At 40.4% G+C, this 17,477-nt stretch overlaps 1 protein-coding gene across 1 annotated transcript in view; it reads left to right on the top strand.

Moving 5' to 3' along the window:
- Nucleotides 1-6,488: 6,488 nt before the first annotated feature.
- UBR1 (ubiquitin protein ligase E3 component n-recognin 1) overlaps nucleotides 6,489-17,477 on the top strand; it is a 160,881-nt gene continuing 149,892 nt past the window's right edge. Inside the window, exon 1 of the mRNA XM_056133371.1 lies at nucleotides 6,489-6,611. Coding sequence (XP_055989346.1) covers nucleotides 6,531-6,611 — 81 coding nt within the window. The 5' untranslated portion in view covers nucleotides 6,489-6,530. The remainder of the gene's footprint in view (nucleotides 6,612-17,477) is intronic.

Raw genomic sequence — 17,477 nt, 5'->3', positions numbered from 1 at the left:
AGAAGGCGTGGTCTAGGTCAAGAGATTAACTTGGAAAAAGCATAGTCTTTTACATGGGAAAACAATATCAGACTACGGTGTATGTGGAAAATGCAGTGTGGGCAGTCGTAGGGGAAATGTGGCAAGGAACATTAGACAAGCAAAAATTGTCCCAAGCCATATTGAGAAGGCTTCGAATGCCATGTATTGAATTACATTTTATTCCATAGAAGACTTATCTAATGTACTTAGGTAAGAGAGTCACATTGCCAGATTTATGTTTAAGAATAATTCTGGCAGGAGAATAGATCATTGGTGTGAACAGCAAAGTTGGAATAGGGAGACCTATTAGGAAGGCTACTCTTTCCTAATATGGATGAGGAATACCAAGGATTTTGCCTGGCAGGAGGAGCAATATAGGCAGGACTCTAATCACACTTTAGAAAACATCCCAGAGAGAGGACAGTTTAAATGGAGTCATACAGAGTTCTCAGCTCTAATTGCTCATTAAATTACTCAGGAGAGGTTTTTTTTGTTTTGTTTTGTTTTTTAAAGATGTTCAGAGACCCCACTCCTTTTCTAATTAAATCAGAATCACTTGAGTGAAGACTAGAACTGGAATTTTAAAAAGCTCCCAAGTGATCCTAATATGTAACTAGGGTTGAAAACCTCCACACAATCCTTAAATGAAGAGTCTAAGAAAACAGTTCTGAGTGTGGCTGTCCCAGTTGACTGTGTCATCCCAGGGCATCCAGAAAGCTAATTAATGTATATTAGTTGTTGATAATGCTTTAAAGAGTAGAGTGGCACCTGCAATATGACTTTGTAGCTTATTGACTCACAAAATTATTGTGAACTGAAGCTCATTAAAAATATATGTTGCATAATAATCAGAAAAAAATATTAATCCTGCTCTAAACTAGGCCAAGACAGTTTGCTCTAGATAAGAAAGGAGCAATGATAATGAATGATTCTGTTTTATCTGGTCCCTATTCTACACATATATATGTACTAGGATGTTAAATTTGTGCCATGCTTGATGAATAACCTTTAAATTTAACAGTGTATATTGTAGACATACTACAACATACATTGTGGTATAAGAGACAAAAAAATCCTTTGAGGCTGGGTTCGGGAGATAGGAAAGAGGGCAGAGCATTTGCTTTGCATGTGGCTAACCTAAATTCTATTCTTGCCATTCCATACAGTTCTATGAGCCCACCAGGGGTGATTCCTAAGCATAGAGTAACCCCTGAGCATTGCCAGGTATGGCCCCAAAATAAACACACAAAAATTTTAGGGGCCTAGAAGATGGCTAAGAGGCTTTAAAAGCACCTAGAGCAACTGACAGGCTTCAATCTAATCCCCTTGTCCCACCATGAGCTTTGCACACAGTCAGTCATGACAGCCCAAAGTCTTGAATACCAGATTAGGGAAAATCATTTTTAAATAGGACGTATGAGAGTGAAGTGGTTAGAGGCACTAATTTTGAAGACAGACCTAGTATTTTAATTTAGGTTTTGTTGGTTTTTAATTGTAGCTCTTTGGACAAGCAAGCACTGTTCAAGCTACAATTTCCTTGCCTGTACAATGGCAAGAATAGGAAATACATCACAAGATAGTTTTGAGAGTTTATATATTGGGTTTTTTTTTTAACCACACCTGGTGATGCTCAGGGGTCACTCCTAGCTGTGCACTCTGGAATTACTCCTGGAGGCTCTCAGGGGACCATTTGGGATGACAGGGTTGAACCTGGGTCAGCTAAGTGCAAGGCAAATCCCTATGCACTCTACTATCTCTCAGGCTCTGAGAGTTATATTTTTAAAGGCCTCTAAAATCTTTAGTAGACTGGCTGACATTTCCATCTTTCCATCTTGGTTCCTTTTCTCAGGAATTGACAGTAGTAGAAAGATAAATCAGCCATGAAAAACTGAGACAGTCTGAGAGATAGTACAAGGGTTAAGGCACTTGCCTTACATGTGATAAATCTTGTTCTATGCCTGGCACCGAATATGGCCCCCTGACCACTGCCGGGAGTGATCCTGAGCACAGAGTCAGGAGTAATCCCTGAGCAATGTCAGGGGTAGCCCAATGATCTCCCCTCCCCCAAACGTGAGAGTGCCACAACTAAGAAGTGTGATCATTGATTAGCATACGTGAGTACCACAGTGGCCTCTGGCAAACACTACCAAAATGTGCATGAACACCATAAACAGTATAATTCCAGGGAGCACAACTAAAGGAGTGTGACACCCTGTTAACTCTACAGCTGAGTTTGTGAGCATCACCACCTAATGTGTGAACCATAGCAAGTGCCACAGCCAGATATGTGTGCAACCCTCATCATGGCAACAAAGACATCACTAACAAAAGAAGGGGGCTGGGAATAAAATATATGTATATACATATATAACTGTGACTTTCAATTTCAGAATAATGTTGTATTCCTAAAATTTATTTGAACCTCATGTGTTCTCTGTTTATTTAGGTAACACCTATTGAAATTTACTGTACTATAAATAAAAATCTAAAATATTAATTTGTTTAAGTTAATAAACAACCTAATACAATGTTAACATATCATTATATTCATTGGTATTACTGATCAAGTCTAGGGTCTTATAGATGCAAAGTATGTGCTCTGTCACTTAAAAAAGATTTTAAGTGAAATGCTATTTTCTAAAGCCAAAAAAAATCATTGGCAAAAGTGGCAATTTTTACATTTTGCAAGTCTTTTGTATAAAATCTGGCTACAAAACAACTGGGGGTTCATCTGCTTCTGTGTTCAACCTATTGTGATCTGTTGTTTTGATTGCAGTATGTGAAGAAAACCTCACAGAGATACATTAGTTGAAAAGTGGGTATTTAAATAACAATTTCAGATAATAATGGATTTTCTTCTTTGAATCTATACCAGAATTTGAAAGATAGTAAAAATTTAAAGATCCAGTCAATATGGAATCTAATGAGGTCAGGAGCGTTCAGGATCACAAACTCAGTGTGGAGTTTGAAACCACATCAGTGAACTTTTTTTTGTATTCAGTAACATTAAATTTTATTGGTCTAAGCAATGTTAGTGGAGCATTTTTTCATCTATGGTTAATTTTGTAACATTCTGCATTTGAAAAATATTGGATCACTGAGTTAATACAGATCTTTATTTATGTTATTTCAATATAAAGTATAAAACCTAAACCTGTGTGCTTATCACCACCAATTTCACTGGGATTTTGTCACAGAGTGGCAGAAAGATAAAAGTTTTCTGCAAACTTTCTATAAAAGCTTTGTCACACTTAGAGTGGCAGATAAAAGTCTTCCATAAATTTTCAATATCCATTTGAAAAGCTCAAGTTCTATTACTGACAATAAAACTGTTATATTTATTTCTCTTGAAGACAATGGCTTACTTGTTCAAATTTGATAAAATGCCTGACAAAGCTCAATTTTGAATAATTTAAATGTATCTGTCAATTGTTTAAGATATCTTCTGAAAAAATTAATGGACAGTTCAATTATCACCAAAGTATTTCTCCTCAAGTGAACCACATACTTTTGTATACTGCCAAAAAGTTTCATGTGTGCATCTCATCAGAATATTTGACTATAGGTTTAAAAAGTTAAATCATCTTTACTGCTTTATCAAGGGTATTTTTATCAAAAGACTTCCACTACCCTTTCCACATGCCTTTTTCAGAGGAAGAAGAATCAAGAGAATTCCTAAGGAGTGTTCAGGGAACCCTGAGGCTACTCTGGGAGATACTCTGCCAACCTGGCCCAACAATTCAATGCTGGGGCACAATGAAGTTGGAATTGTCTGAGGATACCAAACAGGAACAAATTTTAACCATGTTTGGAGACACTATCTCTTCTTAATAGGATCTGACAGTCTTCAGAGATCACTAGGGCTACACCCAATGGTGCTGGGGATCAAACTTGGGTCCTTTCTTGCGAAAGGCATGTGCCTTTGACCTCTTAGCTATCTCACCAGTCCCGACAGCTCATTAAAGTGCAAAAGCCAGGTGATCAAGAAACTACTAGCTCATTTTGGGAACTGGTTGAGTTTGGTACCACCACCATGACTTTGGGCGAAAAGCTAACAGTTTCATTCACCACTGTTTTGTGTCAGTAAATATAATTATCAAAGTAAATGTAAATTTTAAATATTTACTTCTGACTTTTTTGGACCATACCCAGCAATGCTCAGGGCTTAGTCCTGACTCTGTGCTCAAGAATCACTCCTGGCAGTACATAGGGGACCATATGGTGTTCTGGGGATCCATTGTGTGTAAGACATGCACCCACCTACTATACTGTTGCTCTGGCCCCATAAAGTTTAAGGGCAAAAGTTCATTGCATTATAAAAAGTTTTTTAATCTCTCTGACTTCCTAACTCTTGGGAACTCTCAAGGAGTCTGTGGACCATACTTCGAGAATCTACATTTTTTCAAAATAGTTATAGAATGGGTGACAAATTCTGGGTGATCATAGTTAATTTTGTCAATTTTCTTCATTGTTGAACATTTGAGTTGTCCCTGTTCATTTTTCAACCAATAGTAATGATGTAGTTAAAACTACACTTTGATTTATTTCTTTAGAATATATACATAAACTGAATTGCAGTTTCCATTTAAAAATAAGACATCTGGTTATTGCTATAAACATTGCCTTTCTTGTGGTTTACTAATTAACACTTACATGTTACATTGCAATATCAGAATATTTTCCCACTGTCTTGCGTGCAAGAATCCAATCCAGGTTCTCACACAATCCATTGCTGAGCCACATTTTAGGCACCTGATAAGCAAATAACTATAACCTGCTGAATTTCATACACACTGATGAGTTGTATATATATTTTGCCCATTTTTCTCTTAGAACCACCTTTTTGGTACTTTTCTTTCTTTTTTTTTTCTTTTTGGATCACACCTGGTGATGCACAGGAGTTATTCCTGGCTCATGCACTCAGGAATTACTCCTGGCTGTGCTCAGGGGACCAGATGGGATGCTGGGAATCGAACCCGGGATTTTTGGTATTTTTCTTTTTGTTGTTGTTGTTGTTTTGGGGCCACAACTGGCAATATTCAGAGATTACTCTTGGCTCTGGGTTCTACACTCAGGAATCACTCCTGGTGGTGCTGAGGGGACCATATGGGATGCCAGAGATTGAACCAGGGTGGCCATGTGCAAAGCAAGCACCCACTCAGTACTCTCTTGGGCCCCTTCTTTGGAATTTTATCTTTTCATCTGCTATGTACCTTGTAGGCACATCTTTGCTTTTGTTTACTTTTTAATTTTGTGTAGTTCATTTTTATGATGTCATCTATGTTTTCTTTAAGTAACATTTTGAAAATTTTCTGCCTGTTTTCAAGTCTTTTCCATTCCATTATTACACAAATGTATCTTTTCCTTTTTAAAGCCTTTTTTTTTAAACCGGCTGAGATACTGTGAATTACAGTATTGTTAAGGATGACTTGTCCTGTTAGCTGCACCTATCACTAGTGTACCCACCTCTCCTCCCCACCCCAGGTCCCCAGTGCCCCTCTCTTTCAACCCCCAAATTCTGTTTCGTGGATCAGCTTCTTTTTTGGTAGTTAACCTTTAATCCATTAGAAATAATTAATATGATTTGAAGTGAAGATTTGAGTTAATCTTTTCCTATTCTTTCCCATGTTATTATTATCCCTGTTAATTGTTTTAAATTATTTCGTTAACAATTTAACGCAATACAGAGAAAGCTAAAGAGCGCGTGACCACCTTCTTCTGCTCTGATCCTTAATTTTCTCAGATTCTTTCCTTCGCTTTGGAGTATACGTAAATTAATATTTTTTTCTCTCAAAATGTTTCCCGCCTCTAATCTTTTCACATAAACGCTAATCTTACTGAGTTGCAAGGTGTTACAGAAAGCGGATGTAACAGTTTGATTTGTCTTCCTGCTATTAGATGAAGAGATTTCCCATTTTTCATTTCATCCCATACACCCCCTCTCCCCCCAAAAGGGGCAACCCTGAGATCTCTTGTGCGCATGAGCACGTTCCCAGGGTTCCTAAAGGTGCAAGAGGTTTTGAGACCTTTTTTTTTTTTTTTTGGTAGCTCCTGCTGATCCACTGCGGGTTACTCGGGGAGCCAAAAACACACCCAGACTGACACTGGTAAACAGAGCCAAAACAAGGTTCTCTCTTCGTCTCTTGGCAGCTTTTTTCCCTTTACAGCTGTCACTGATTTTCAAAAATCGATTTATTTTATTGGTTTTCTCTTTGTTTGGGTTACCTCGCAGGTGCAACAGCTCCCAGCACCGACCTCAGACATAAAACCCTGCAGCCCCCAAAGCCTAGGACCGAGAACATACGGGCGAGACCCTGCCCCCTCCTCCTTCCAGCCTCAGGCTCCGTGACCCTCACTTCCGGGAAGTGGACCGGAAGTCGCTCTGCGATTCTGCGTCAAACTCGACTTCAGGGCCGTCGTGAAAGTGTCGCTTCCCGTCTCTTGGACCGCCACAGGTTTCCCCGGTCTCGGCTGGGGGTCTGGAACTGCGCGCGTCAGTTTCCCTCAAGATGGCGGAGGAGGAGGCCGGGGCTGTGGAGAGGATGGAAGTCTGCACGGAGTTGCCTCAGACCCCTCAGCTGCTGGCATCTGTGAGTCCTAGTGGGCGAGTTCCTTTTGTTCCCCACCCCCCGCCCCGGGCCCCCGCCCGCGAAAGCTCTCTGTCGCGCTGAGGAGAATGTGGGGCTTCACCCCTTATGGCGGCTCCGGCGAGGGGGAGACGTAGGGAGTGATCTGGAAGGAAAGCCCCGAATTCAAAAGTTGGTCACCCTCAACAGCACTGCCGGCCAAGTCGTAATAGAATGACTTTGTCATGGGTTGGTCGTGACGCGCCCAGCGTGTCTGTCATGGAAGTGCAGCAAACTGGTGGTGGCAGGAGATGTTTGGTGAGGGTTGCAGGAAGAGCCATTTTCCCCACACGCCGAGCTCCAGCCCCTCAGAGGAGCGCCGGGCTGGGGGCTGCAGAGCTCGCTCGCTGCCCTGTCAGCGCGCTTCTGGGCACGGGCTGTGGGGATGGCAGCTTCGGGAACCGCGGGCCTGATCCGCAGTGCCATCGTCACCTGCCCCCGCTCTTCACAGGTGAAGACTTCTGGGCATTTCACACCAGCCACAGTTATTGCGTTCAGTAATGTTGGGATCTAAACGTTGCCCTTGTATTTGGCAAAACAAAACAAAAAAGACGGCGGGGCCAGTGAGCAAATTTGAGACTCTCCATAATTTAGCTCCAGGGAGAAAGCTGACTCAGAAAGCACAGAGATAGGGGGCAATATTAGAACGAGTTCTGGAAAATACTGACCCTCCTTTCTAGCTCACAGACCAGCAGGGAATAATCAGATCCTGATCACTGCTTGATTTGAGTTTTGTGACTATGAGGGGATCGACCCCAGCCTCTCACCCTTGTAAGATGAATATCCCCAGCCTACATGATTTGAGTTTTATCATTTTTGTCCTCTTTCCTGAATATAGGAAAACTAAGTTCTTTAGGTTGTGGTTGTATAAAAACATTCGTGAAGTATTCTAATTGGGATTTAGTTAACACCAAATAGAGGTTTGGCCAACTAGTAGGACAATGCTTGGGCCATGCCCTATCCCAAGTACCAGCTCAAACTCACCTCACTGTTGATGGTGAAAGAGGAAGCTTCTTTTTGTGCTGATAGGAAGTAAGAAGATACAAAGTTTAGACTCAATTGATACATTTGTTCCTAATAGTAGCTTTGTATATCTGAGAAAAATTGGATAAACTTGGTGAGGACAGTTACTGTGATTTTTGTGTTGCCAAAATGAATAGTGTTTTTGTAAAGTGTTTTAGTTAATATGTTACTTTCTTCCAAGTGATACAATGAAATCAACCTCTTCCTTCAAGATTCTGATTTGGATTTGGATATAATGATAGAGAAACTGAGCTAAATTTTGAGAGACCTGGAATATGGCGTAAATGGTAGAGCACAGATGTAGCATATGTAAAATCCTGAGTTCAATTCCCAGTACTACATGGCCTCCAAGCACCTACAGAGGTTACCCAAACCCTTAAGTGCTCACCACTAGGTCTGGCTCCTACTTAGAAAAAAAAATAAAATGCAACATTTTGGGCTTTGCAAAGTAGTAGGCGTATGCAAAGAGTAGTTTAATAGCCTCAGGAAAATCAGTCTAGTGAGACATATCAAACTAGGGCCAAAATATTTTTTAATGCATTTTATGGGGCTGGAGTGGTAGTACAGCGGTAGGGCGTTTGCCTTCCCTTGGCCGACCCGACCAACCTGGGTTCGATTTCTCCACCCCTTTTGGAGAGCCCCGCAAGCTACTGGGAGTATCTCGCCCCCACGGCAAAGCCTGGCAAGCTACCAGGGAGGTATTCAGTATGCCAAACACAGTAACAAGTCTGGAGACGTTACTGGGGCCGCTGGAGCAAATTGATGAACAATGGGAGGACAGTGACAGTGACAGTGATGGGGTGATTTAATTGGATGAAGACCTGTCACTGTTAAGTCTGATCATCACTTTGGGCTCAGTCTATTGTTGGAGGACTCCAGGTGTCTTTCTACTTTTTCGTTTTAAAAGTTAGCCCTTGACTTGCCCTCCAGCCTGTGTTCTCCCTTGACACATTATGTATCTTTGCATTCTGGAGGAGACTGAGTTCTCTCTTGAACACATACTCAGTCCTTTCTCTTTGTTTTCTAAGCAAATTTCATTGAATAAAAACTATCTTGCTTCACCAAAATAAATAAATAAAAGTTACCATCTTCAGAGCCGAGGAGATAACCTGAACGGTTGCAGCACATGTGTGAGGTCTTGATCCTAGCACCATGTTTCTCTCACCTTCCTAGTAACCTCAGGTGTAGCGCAGATGGGCTCCCAGAAATATTCAGAAACACACTTTCCAGAGAAAAATAAAGCTACTGCTTCAACTTCATTCTGACATTGGGATTGGATTTACTTCTTGCTTATTAAACAAAACACAGATTCTTTCCCATTCGGATGCTTTGTATTTTAAGTCATTGGGAGGCAGGGAAAACAAAAATGGTAAATATGGGATAGTTATAGGTGTTTAAGAAATTTTACCGACTTCATTAGAGTTTTGTCCCTGGTTTGTGATATCCTTAAATCAAATTTCCTTCTTAGACCCCACATCATATTTATGTCATTGCTACCCGTAGGCATAATGGCTTTTGTACTTTACATCACTAAGCATGCAAGGAAGATGAAATAAATAGGGATGAATTGTTAGACATTTATAAAAGCCATTGCTTAAGAATAATTCGGGAGAATTATTATTAGCTATAAATTTGGAAGTTCTTAGCATAGAATTGATGTTGAAATTGTGTGAATAAGATATTCAAGAAATTTTGTATGCAAATGTGTGTGTACATATAAACATAATGCACATCAAGGAAGAAGGCAGAGAGAGGGGAGAACTGGAATGATAGAAAGTCCACCTGAGTAAATGTTGTCTGGCATAATATTAAACATTGTTTTTCCCTTTCCTATACCCTGTGCCTAGATTATTTCCTTCAGTTCAGTGACCTTAAATCCCATCTGTGTGTATTCAATTCCCTAATTTATATATCTAGATAATCTCGCTTCCAGAATCACTAAATTCAGCGGTCTGGTTCACCTATCCACTGAGTGTCTAATGAGCTGTTTCAAAATGGGGAGTGATTAGGAAACTAGCACAGCAATCCAAGCCATGGTTGATAGTGACCGTACTAAAGATATATCACTTGGAGATGAAGAGGAAGCAGATTTAAAAAAAAAATTTTTTTATTAGTGAAACACCATGAGGTACAGTTGTAGATTTACAAATTTTTGTGCTTGGGTTTCGATTATACAGTGATCAAGTACTCATCCCTCCACCAGTGCCCATTTTCCACCACCATGGATCCCAGTATCCCTCCCACACCCATCCCCCCATCCCACCTTGCCTCTGTGGCAGGGCATTCCCTTTTTTTCTCTCTCTCCTTTTGGGTGTTGTGGTCTGCAAAAGAGGCATTGAGTGGCAATCATGTTCAGTCCATAGTTTACTTTCAACATGTATCTCCCCTCCTGGGAGTATCGAAGAGGAAGCGGATTTGAGAGAGATTTTTTAAAGCAGGGTAGGAAAAAATTATCTGTTTATGGATTAGGCATGAGGGAAAGGGGAAAGAAACAAATGACAACTGGATTCCCCAGAATCTGGTTTGAGTATTTGTGGCAGTGGTTGTGTCACAAACAGAGGAAGGGCTAGATTTGGCAAGGGTAAAGAAGGAGGCAGGCAGGTCAAGAGTTTTGTTACCCTTGCCTAGGTAAATGAAGCTTCCATTTAAATACTGTATGCTTTGAACACAGACAACTCTTTTTACTCTGCTTTTCTAGCCTACTGTTGCCTGTTGAAGTACCTTGGCCTCTGAACTTGTTTCTTAGCTTCCATTTTTGCCTGTTAGTCCATTCTAGGAAACTGTAGCACTGTAGCACTGTCCTCCCTTTGTTCATTGATTTTGTTCGTGCAGGCCCAGTGCAGGCCCAGTAACATCTCCATTGTGAGACTTGTTACTGTGTTTGGCGTATTGAATAAGTCATGGGTAGCTTGCCAGGCTTTGTGGTGGGGACCATATACTCTAGGTAGCTTCTTCGGCTGTCTGAGAGGGGCAGAGGAATAGAACCCGGGTTGGCCGTGTCTGCCGCGTGCAAGGCAAATGCCCTACCCGCTGTGCTATCGCTCCAGCCCTCTAGGAAACTACAGTAACTTTTTTTTTTTAAACCTCCTCTCCTTTTTTTTATTGTCCTTGGAATGATGGGAGCACAATACACATTGGTTATGTGAGCTGTGGGACAGCACATTTAGTAGTGGTGTTCACATACTGTGTTGCTGTTCTCATACACACAATTATAATGTTTGCTAATAGTTGTACTCCTTTCTTTGATTATGTTTTCACTGTGCTGTCAGGGTCACACTCTTTAGTTGTGCTTACACACTTTGTGGTTGTAGTGTTGTGGGGGGTTGCTGTAGTATTTACATGTACTTGCCAGAGGTCACACTTCCCTGCCATGCTCCTCATACACTCACACATTTTAGTTATAGTGCTCTTTGGGGGTTGGACCCTTCTAATTGTGGTGGTCATACACCTGCTGTTGGGAAATAACCTCAGGCACTGGGGCTCTCAGACAGCAAAGCTGCCAGAGAGTGATTGGTGCATTAGGCAGCAAGAGATCGAACACACGGTATTAGGCTTATAATACAGGTTCCCTGAGCCACTGAGCTTAGTAAACTAAGGCCCTCCAAATGCCCAGGCCTTCCGAGTAATCCTTTTGATCTGGGGGTCACTCCTAGCAGTGCTAGGGCCTTCACCCACTTTTTGCTCAGAGGTTGCTCCTGGGGTAGTTCTCAGGGGACCATGCTGGGAATTAAAACCCAGGCATCCTGCATGCAAAGCATGAATTCAGCTCTTTGATCTTGTTCTGTCTCATACTTGGTACTCTTTTTTTTTTTTTTTTTTGAATTTGGGCCACACCTGGTGATGTTCAGGGCTTACTCCTGGCTCTGCATTCAGAAATTACTCCTGGTGCTCAGGGCACCATATAGGATGCTGGGGATAAAACCCGGGTTGGTCATGCACAAGGAAATGTCCTACCCACTGTACTATTGAACCAGCCCATTAATACTCTTTAAGATTCAATCAGACTATGTCAGTCTCCCACCAGCATGCTGCAGTGGCTTCCTGTTGTTTTTGGAATAAAATCTAAATTCATTACAAGTCATTCAGATCCTGCCTGATCTGGCCCCTTCATCTCTCATTTCCTGTAAACTGTCTCCTTTTGCACTTGGCCATCCTGACTTGGTTGTTCCTTAAAACAAGCCTAAATTGTATCTTGCTGCAGAGCCTGTATCTGTGCTTGCTCTGCTTATTTTCTAAAGTGTTTTTTTCTTTGCTTTTCTGCTATTTATTCTCTCTGAAAGGTACGTTCCTCATCATTCTGTGTCAGAACAACAAATGTATTTTTCCCAATGCTCTCATTACAGTCTTTACTGGATTGTGTTTACTTATTTATATATCTGATCTGAATTTACCAACAAAATGTTAATTCCACAAAGAATCATGGCTGATGACCAGGGAGATGATTAAGGGGCTGGAGTGCGTGCTTTGAGCCCTGGGTTTGATCCCTGGCACTGCATGGTTCCCTGAGCACCATTGGGTGCCACCTTTGAGCACCACTGGGTGTGCCCCTCTCCAAAAAAAAAAAGTCCCATCTGAGTTCAGGTACCCGCCTTCCATCCCTGCAGTTGCACCTGGAGCCATTCTCTGAATTAATTATTTCTCTAGGTTCTTCAAGGTCTGCCTTTATGTTGCCTGGAAGTTCTGCTACCTGCCTCTCAGCACTTTGGTTGTACAGAAAAGGAGGAGCAGCCTGTCCAGAATCCCTCTAAGGAAAAGCAGGAGGTATCCCAGCATGGAAAAGCTCAGACTCTGCACTGAAAATGGAGGGAAGCCTGAGAACTAGGGAAAGAAAAAAAAATTAATAGCCACAGGATGTGAGAAAGTCAGAAATAGTTTGTACTATGGAAGACAAGGAAAGTTTAGAAAGTGAAAGAATGACAAAAAATGGGGAAATGCTAAAGGATAAGGAAAGTTAGAGAGTGAAGAATGATCAGGAGTAACTCAGGATAAGGTAACTCTAAAAGGAGGAGAGTCAAGAATCATAAGGAAGTCATACATGATAGAAATTTGAGCAATAAGAAGAAAAGAGAATTTGATGCGATATCTAGGGTAGCAGATGAGGTTAGATACTGGAAGGATTTATGTGGATGCAAAAAAGACCCTTTCTACTCAAGGGGGGGCCTAAGGGAACTGAGTGGTGGCTGCAGAGCACCACAAAGGGACTTTGAGAACATTCCTTTTATGTGGTGTCCCTGACAGGCATTTGCCAGGCCCTTAACCCTAATGTTATGCTGATGCCTTAGCTGCCATTCTTGTCTCCCAACTTTAGCCACCTGTGTTTATATAGCACATTTTCATCCTTTGCTTGAAATGTATTTACGGTGTACTGTAAAATTTAAAAGGAAATCATATGGAGAAAGAAGAAAAAGCATCATGTCTAACTTGTTCACTGATGTCCCTTATGCTTGATGTACACTATTTCCCAAAGTAGGTGGTACCATTCCTGGGAAACACTGAAGGCCCAGAGGAGTGGTTTTAGCTTCAGGTGCAACTGGGGGATTGGGATGTGTGTTTTCTGTTTGTTTTCATAAGTAGTTTTTAGGAGGGTGCTAAGAGATTTTTCTTTTCTCTTTTCTTTTCTTTTTTTTTTTTTTTTTTTTTGCTTTTTGGGTCACACTCAGTGGTGCTCAGGTGTTACTCTTGGCTCTGTACTCAGGAATTACTCCTGGCGGTGCTTAGGGAACCATATGGGATGCTGGGAATCGAACCTGGGTCGGCCGTATGCAAGGCAGACGCCCTACCCGCAGTGCTATTGCTCCAGCCCTGAGATTTTTCTTTTTTTCTGAAAATAGGGTGGTAGACCAAATTTGGGAACCTCTGTACTTTCGTGTGTGTGTATAGTGGGGGTGGGTGGGCAGGCACCCAGAAAGTGTTCAGGAGGCCCAGGAGTCTCCTCCCAGTGATTTTCAGCCAACTTGGTGGTGGTTTAATGTGAGGGTCCAAAGTTTGCTGGACCCCGCAATACTGGGGGTTACCCTAGGAAGACCTCTCTTCAGCCCCCAACACTTAGATACTCTTGATAAGTAAATGATGATCAATATGAGTCACTTATTTTTAGGTAAATTGGTAGTGTTGGGGGAAACGAAGAAATGAAGAGGGAATGAGCAGGCATGTTAGAGTAGTTGCTGCTGGCGTTGGATTCATGTAAGAAAAGAAAGAACAAAAAAGTAAGAAAAGTCAAAGGCAATCCTGAGGCAATTCATGGGATTGGAGTTATTAGAGATTATGATGTTGACATATGCGGAGGGACTGAATGTTGCATTCAGAAAGGGAAGTTTTTTTTTTTTTTTTTTTATTTAGAGAAGGGAATTAAGTTTAAGAACATGAAGGCACATCAGAATTTTGTGGTGATGCTCCCACATTAGATGTGCCTCTGCATATTTGTTCCTTCAGACCTCTTTCCAGATTTATGTTGTAAGTAGCATGCCTCAGGTTATACCCAGAATTGCCTTTTACTGTCCATCTTTACCTCTAGGCAAACTTGTGAAGAATCTGAACTGTTTCTTGTTCGAGTGAATGGGTTGAGTCTAGCTGACATGGAGAGGGTGTGCAGATGAGAGAAGTAGAGAATGACATGATAATACTGAGGCTAAAATGCTTTAAAGTGAACAGGGAGAAGTTTAAAAAGTATGTATAGTCAGATGTATCTACCCTAAGTATTTCGTTTATGACTTTTTAATTTTTATTTTGTGCATGGTATGGGGCATTCCTGGCGGTGTTCAGGGGCTACTTCCAGTTATATACACTCGGAAGATACTCCTGTTGGTGCTCAGGGACCATGTGGTACCAGAACTTCCAAAAATGTGTACCAGTCCATTTTGAGCTAAGGATCTTTCTGGCCCTGGTTAATGAGTTCAGAAAAATGCATATACCTATATAGCTATAGCCAAATCAGGATATAGAACGTTCCCTAAAGTTATATTGTGCCCAAATGCAGTGGTTTTAATATTTTGTTATGTTTGTGCAGTGATAATTATGAAAATCAAGGAAAATAATTCTATGTGCAAGGGTTTTTTAAGAATAACAGTAACTTTATAGTTGATTTTAAAATATTGAGATATTGAGGAAGGAAGGAATGAAGTTGTGTGCTGTTTTCATTGGAGACTTTCTTTAGAAATTTATACATCTTTTTAGGCCATTGCACTGATTTCTATAATAAGGACACATTTTGATTGAGAAAATTAGGATGTAAAGCAAAGATCTCTTGAGCCTTAACTGAAGTGCTTTATTATCAGATTGTAGCAAGACCTAGTGCCTATTTATGTTCATCTCTTCATTTCTATTGTGGACAGGTATGGAAAATTATGATTTTTCAGAACCAAATTCTGTAATGTTATATATAGAGCATTCTGAAATGTATGTCGGAATGACAGGTTAGATTCCCACCACCTATAGGAAGCTAGAAAACATTAAAGTAGTATAGATGAGCTGGTGTTAGAAACTGCTTACGTTTAGTGGCAGGTATTATTCTGTACAGGAAGAAGATAGTACAGATAGTATAAGTAGAACAGATATTATTCTGTGCTATTCAGTACTCCATTAGAGTCTATTTAGATCAATACATGTATTTCAGTGGTACAGGATGAAGCAGTGTTATAGCCTACTTACTTAACCCTTTTCATGTGTGCCTGTTCTGGGGGTTATCACATATTCTCTTGCCATCATTTTGCCCCTTTCTCTAAAGGTGTTACTGTGCTCTTGAAACAGTTTTTTGGAAGCTTTTAATACATTGCCTCAGATGGCTTAAGACAAAATATCAGAATTCTTTAATCTCAGGTAATTTACTATGAACTCATAAATTCTTCTACAGTATTCTGAGTTGATATCTTCAATAAAACAATAATTGATGAATTTGGTATTTAAAGAAATTCAGTACAGTTTTAACATTTACAACTTATTGTTTTTGGGGAAACATACCCAGCAATGCTCAGGGGCTACTCTCAGCTTAGTATTTAGGAGTCTCTTCTAGTGGTGCTCACTGAGGACCATTTGATGATGGAGATTGAACCTGGGATTCCTTGCATGCAAGTATGTGTGCTAACCTACTCTGCTATTTCCTTGGGGCTAGTGTAGTTTTTAAATGTTTTATTCCTATAATAAATTAGATACTTATAGAAATATGCTGTATGAAATCATTGTTAAAAAAATGCCCAGAAGAGTTACTGTGCTTCCTTAAGTATCTACTTGCTGTCTACAAGGCCTTGTCTGGAATGAAGTTTATTGTTAGTCTCTTGAATATAATTCTCCTAGTAATTTCCTTAATGTCATTCTTGAGAACAAAATCTGTTTGACTTTTTTGGAGAAGTGACTATAACCACTTATTGTGTCTTTTCAGATTGACTTCTTTTTATTATTATTTTATTTATTTTTATTTTATTTTATTTAAATTTTTTTTATTTAATTATTATTTTGGGGGGTTGTTTGGGGCCACATCTGATACTCAGGGCACCTCAGAGATCACTCCTGGCACGTCTCTGGGAGCCATATAGGGTGCTAGGGGTGGAGCTGGCATTGGCAGTGTGCAAGATAAGAGCCTTACCTACTGTTCTGTATCTCCAGCTCCTATGGATTGCCAATTTAAAATGTCTTTGAACTTTTGGCGTTAATAGGTGAGTTAAAAATGATAGCTTGACCATAGGAGGAAAAATATTTATTAATGTACATATACTTAAATATATACATACCCAGTTTTATAATTCAAGAAAGAATTTTAGTTGGTTAGCTAATACATATTCAATGCAGTAGAAAGTTATCTTACATTTTGGGAAAGCAGACCAGTTTTACTCATCCAGTGATTTCAAGAGGAGTTTTTGAAATTGGACCATATAGCTTTCTGGTCCTGAGAGTGGGGTTGGGGAGAGAAACGCATGAACTTAAGGTCTGAGTCAAAAGGAAGAGAATGGCTTAGGAAGAACTGAGATGGGATACATTAAAAACCTGAATTCTGAGACCAGGAAGATGTTTCAGAGGGCTGGAACACATGCTTTGCAACCTAAGATAACAAAAGACAAAGCCAGAAGCTGAATTTTTACTTCATCATAAATCACTTACCTCTCGGAAAGACTGGCAAGCTACCGAGAGTATTCCGCCCGCACGGAAGAGCCTGGCAAGCTATCCGCTGTGTATTCGATATGCCAAAACCAGTAACTACAACTGGTCTCATTCATAAATCACTAGGAAAGAATGGAGCTTTTTTCATGTGGTTTTATATTTGACCCTCAAATATAAAAAACCAAATATTTATATTTGATTTTGTCAATACCATTAAAAGGTAGATTTGTATTCATAATGGCACAAAGTTTTCAAGAATAACAAATGGATTTTAAGGACATACAAAAATTTCTCTTAGGCTGAATATTGCATCAAAACTGATAAGGTGGAACTTATTGTAAGTTTATAAAGGCTTATTGTAAGTTTGTAAAAGTTTGTGTGTAGGTTAACATTTTTCTTTCTTTTTGTGTGCATGTAGGGGTACTAAATTACTTTATTTGAAGTACTGGAACAATTGAAAGATTCATGTTAATGCCAGCATGCATTGCACTGACTTGGGGACCTAGAGATCACCTGTTGCTATAGGAAGTTAGTGTAAGGCTTAGTGGTCCTTGTCATTGTGTCCAATTGTGTGCTTGTCAAAGAGACACTCTGCCATGCCAGGGGTTCCCATCTTGTGCAACTTGATTATGTGGTCACCCAGTTCTTTAATGAATTTCACCTGCTCATGTAGGCAGTGAGTCTCCCAAGAAATCACACCAATGGGGGTTTTATCTG

Source organism: Sorex fumeus, unplaced genomic scaffold (genome assembly GCF_029834395.1).
Source record: "Sorex fumeus unplaced genomic scaffold, SorFum_2.1 ptg000098l, whole genome shotgun sequence".
NCBI lineage: Eukaryota > Metazoa > Chordata > Mammalia > Eulipotyphla > Soricidae > Sorex > Sorex fumeus.
The sequence above is the reverse complement of the archived record's forward strand: the minus strand, read 5'-3'. Positions and strand labels throughout refer to the sequence as shown.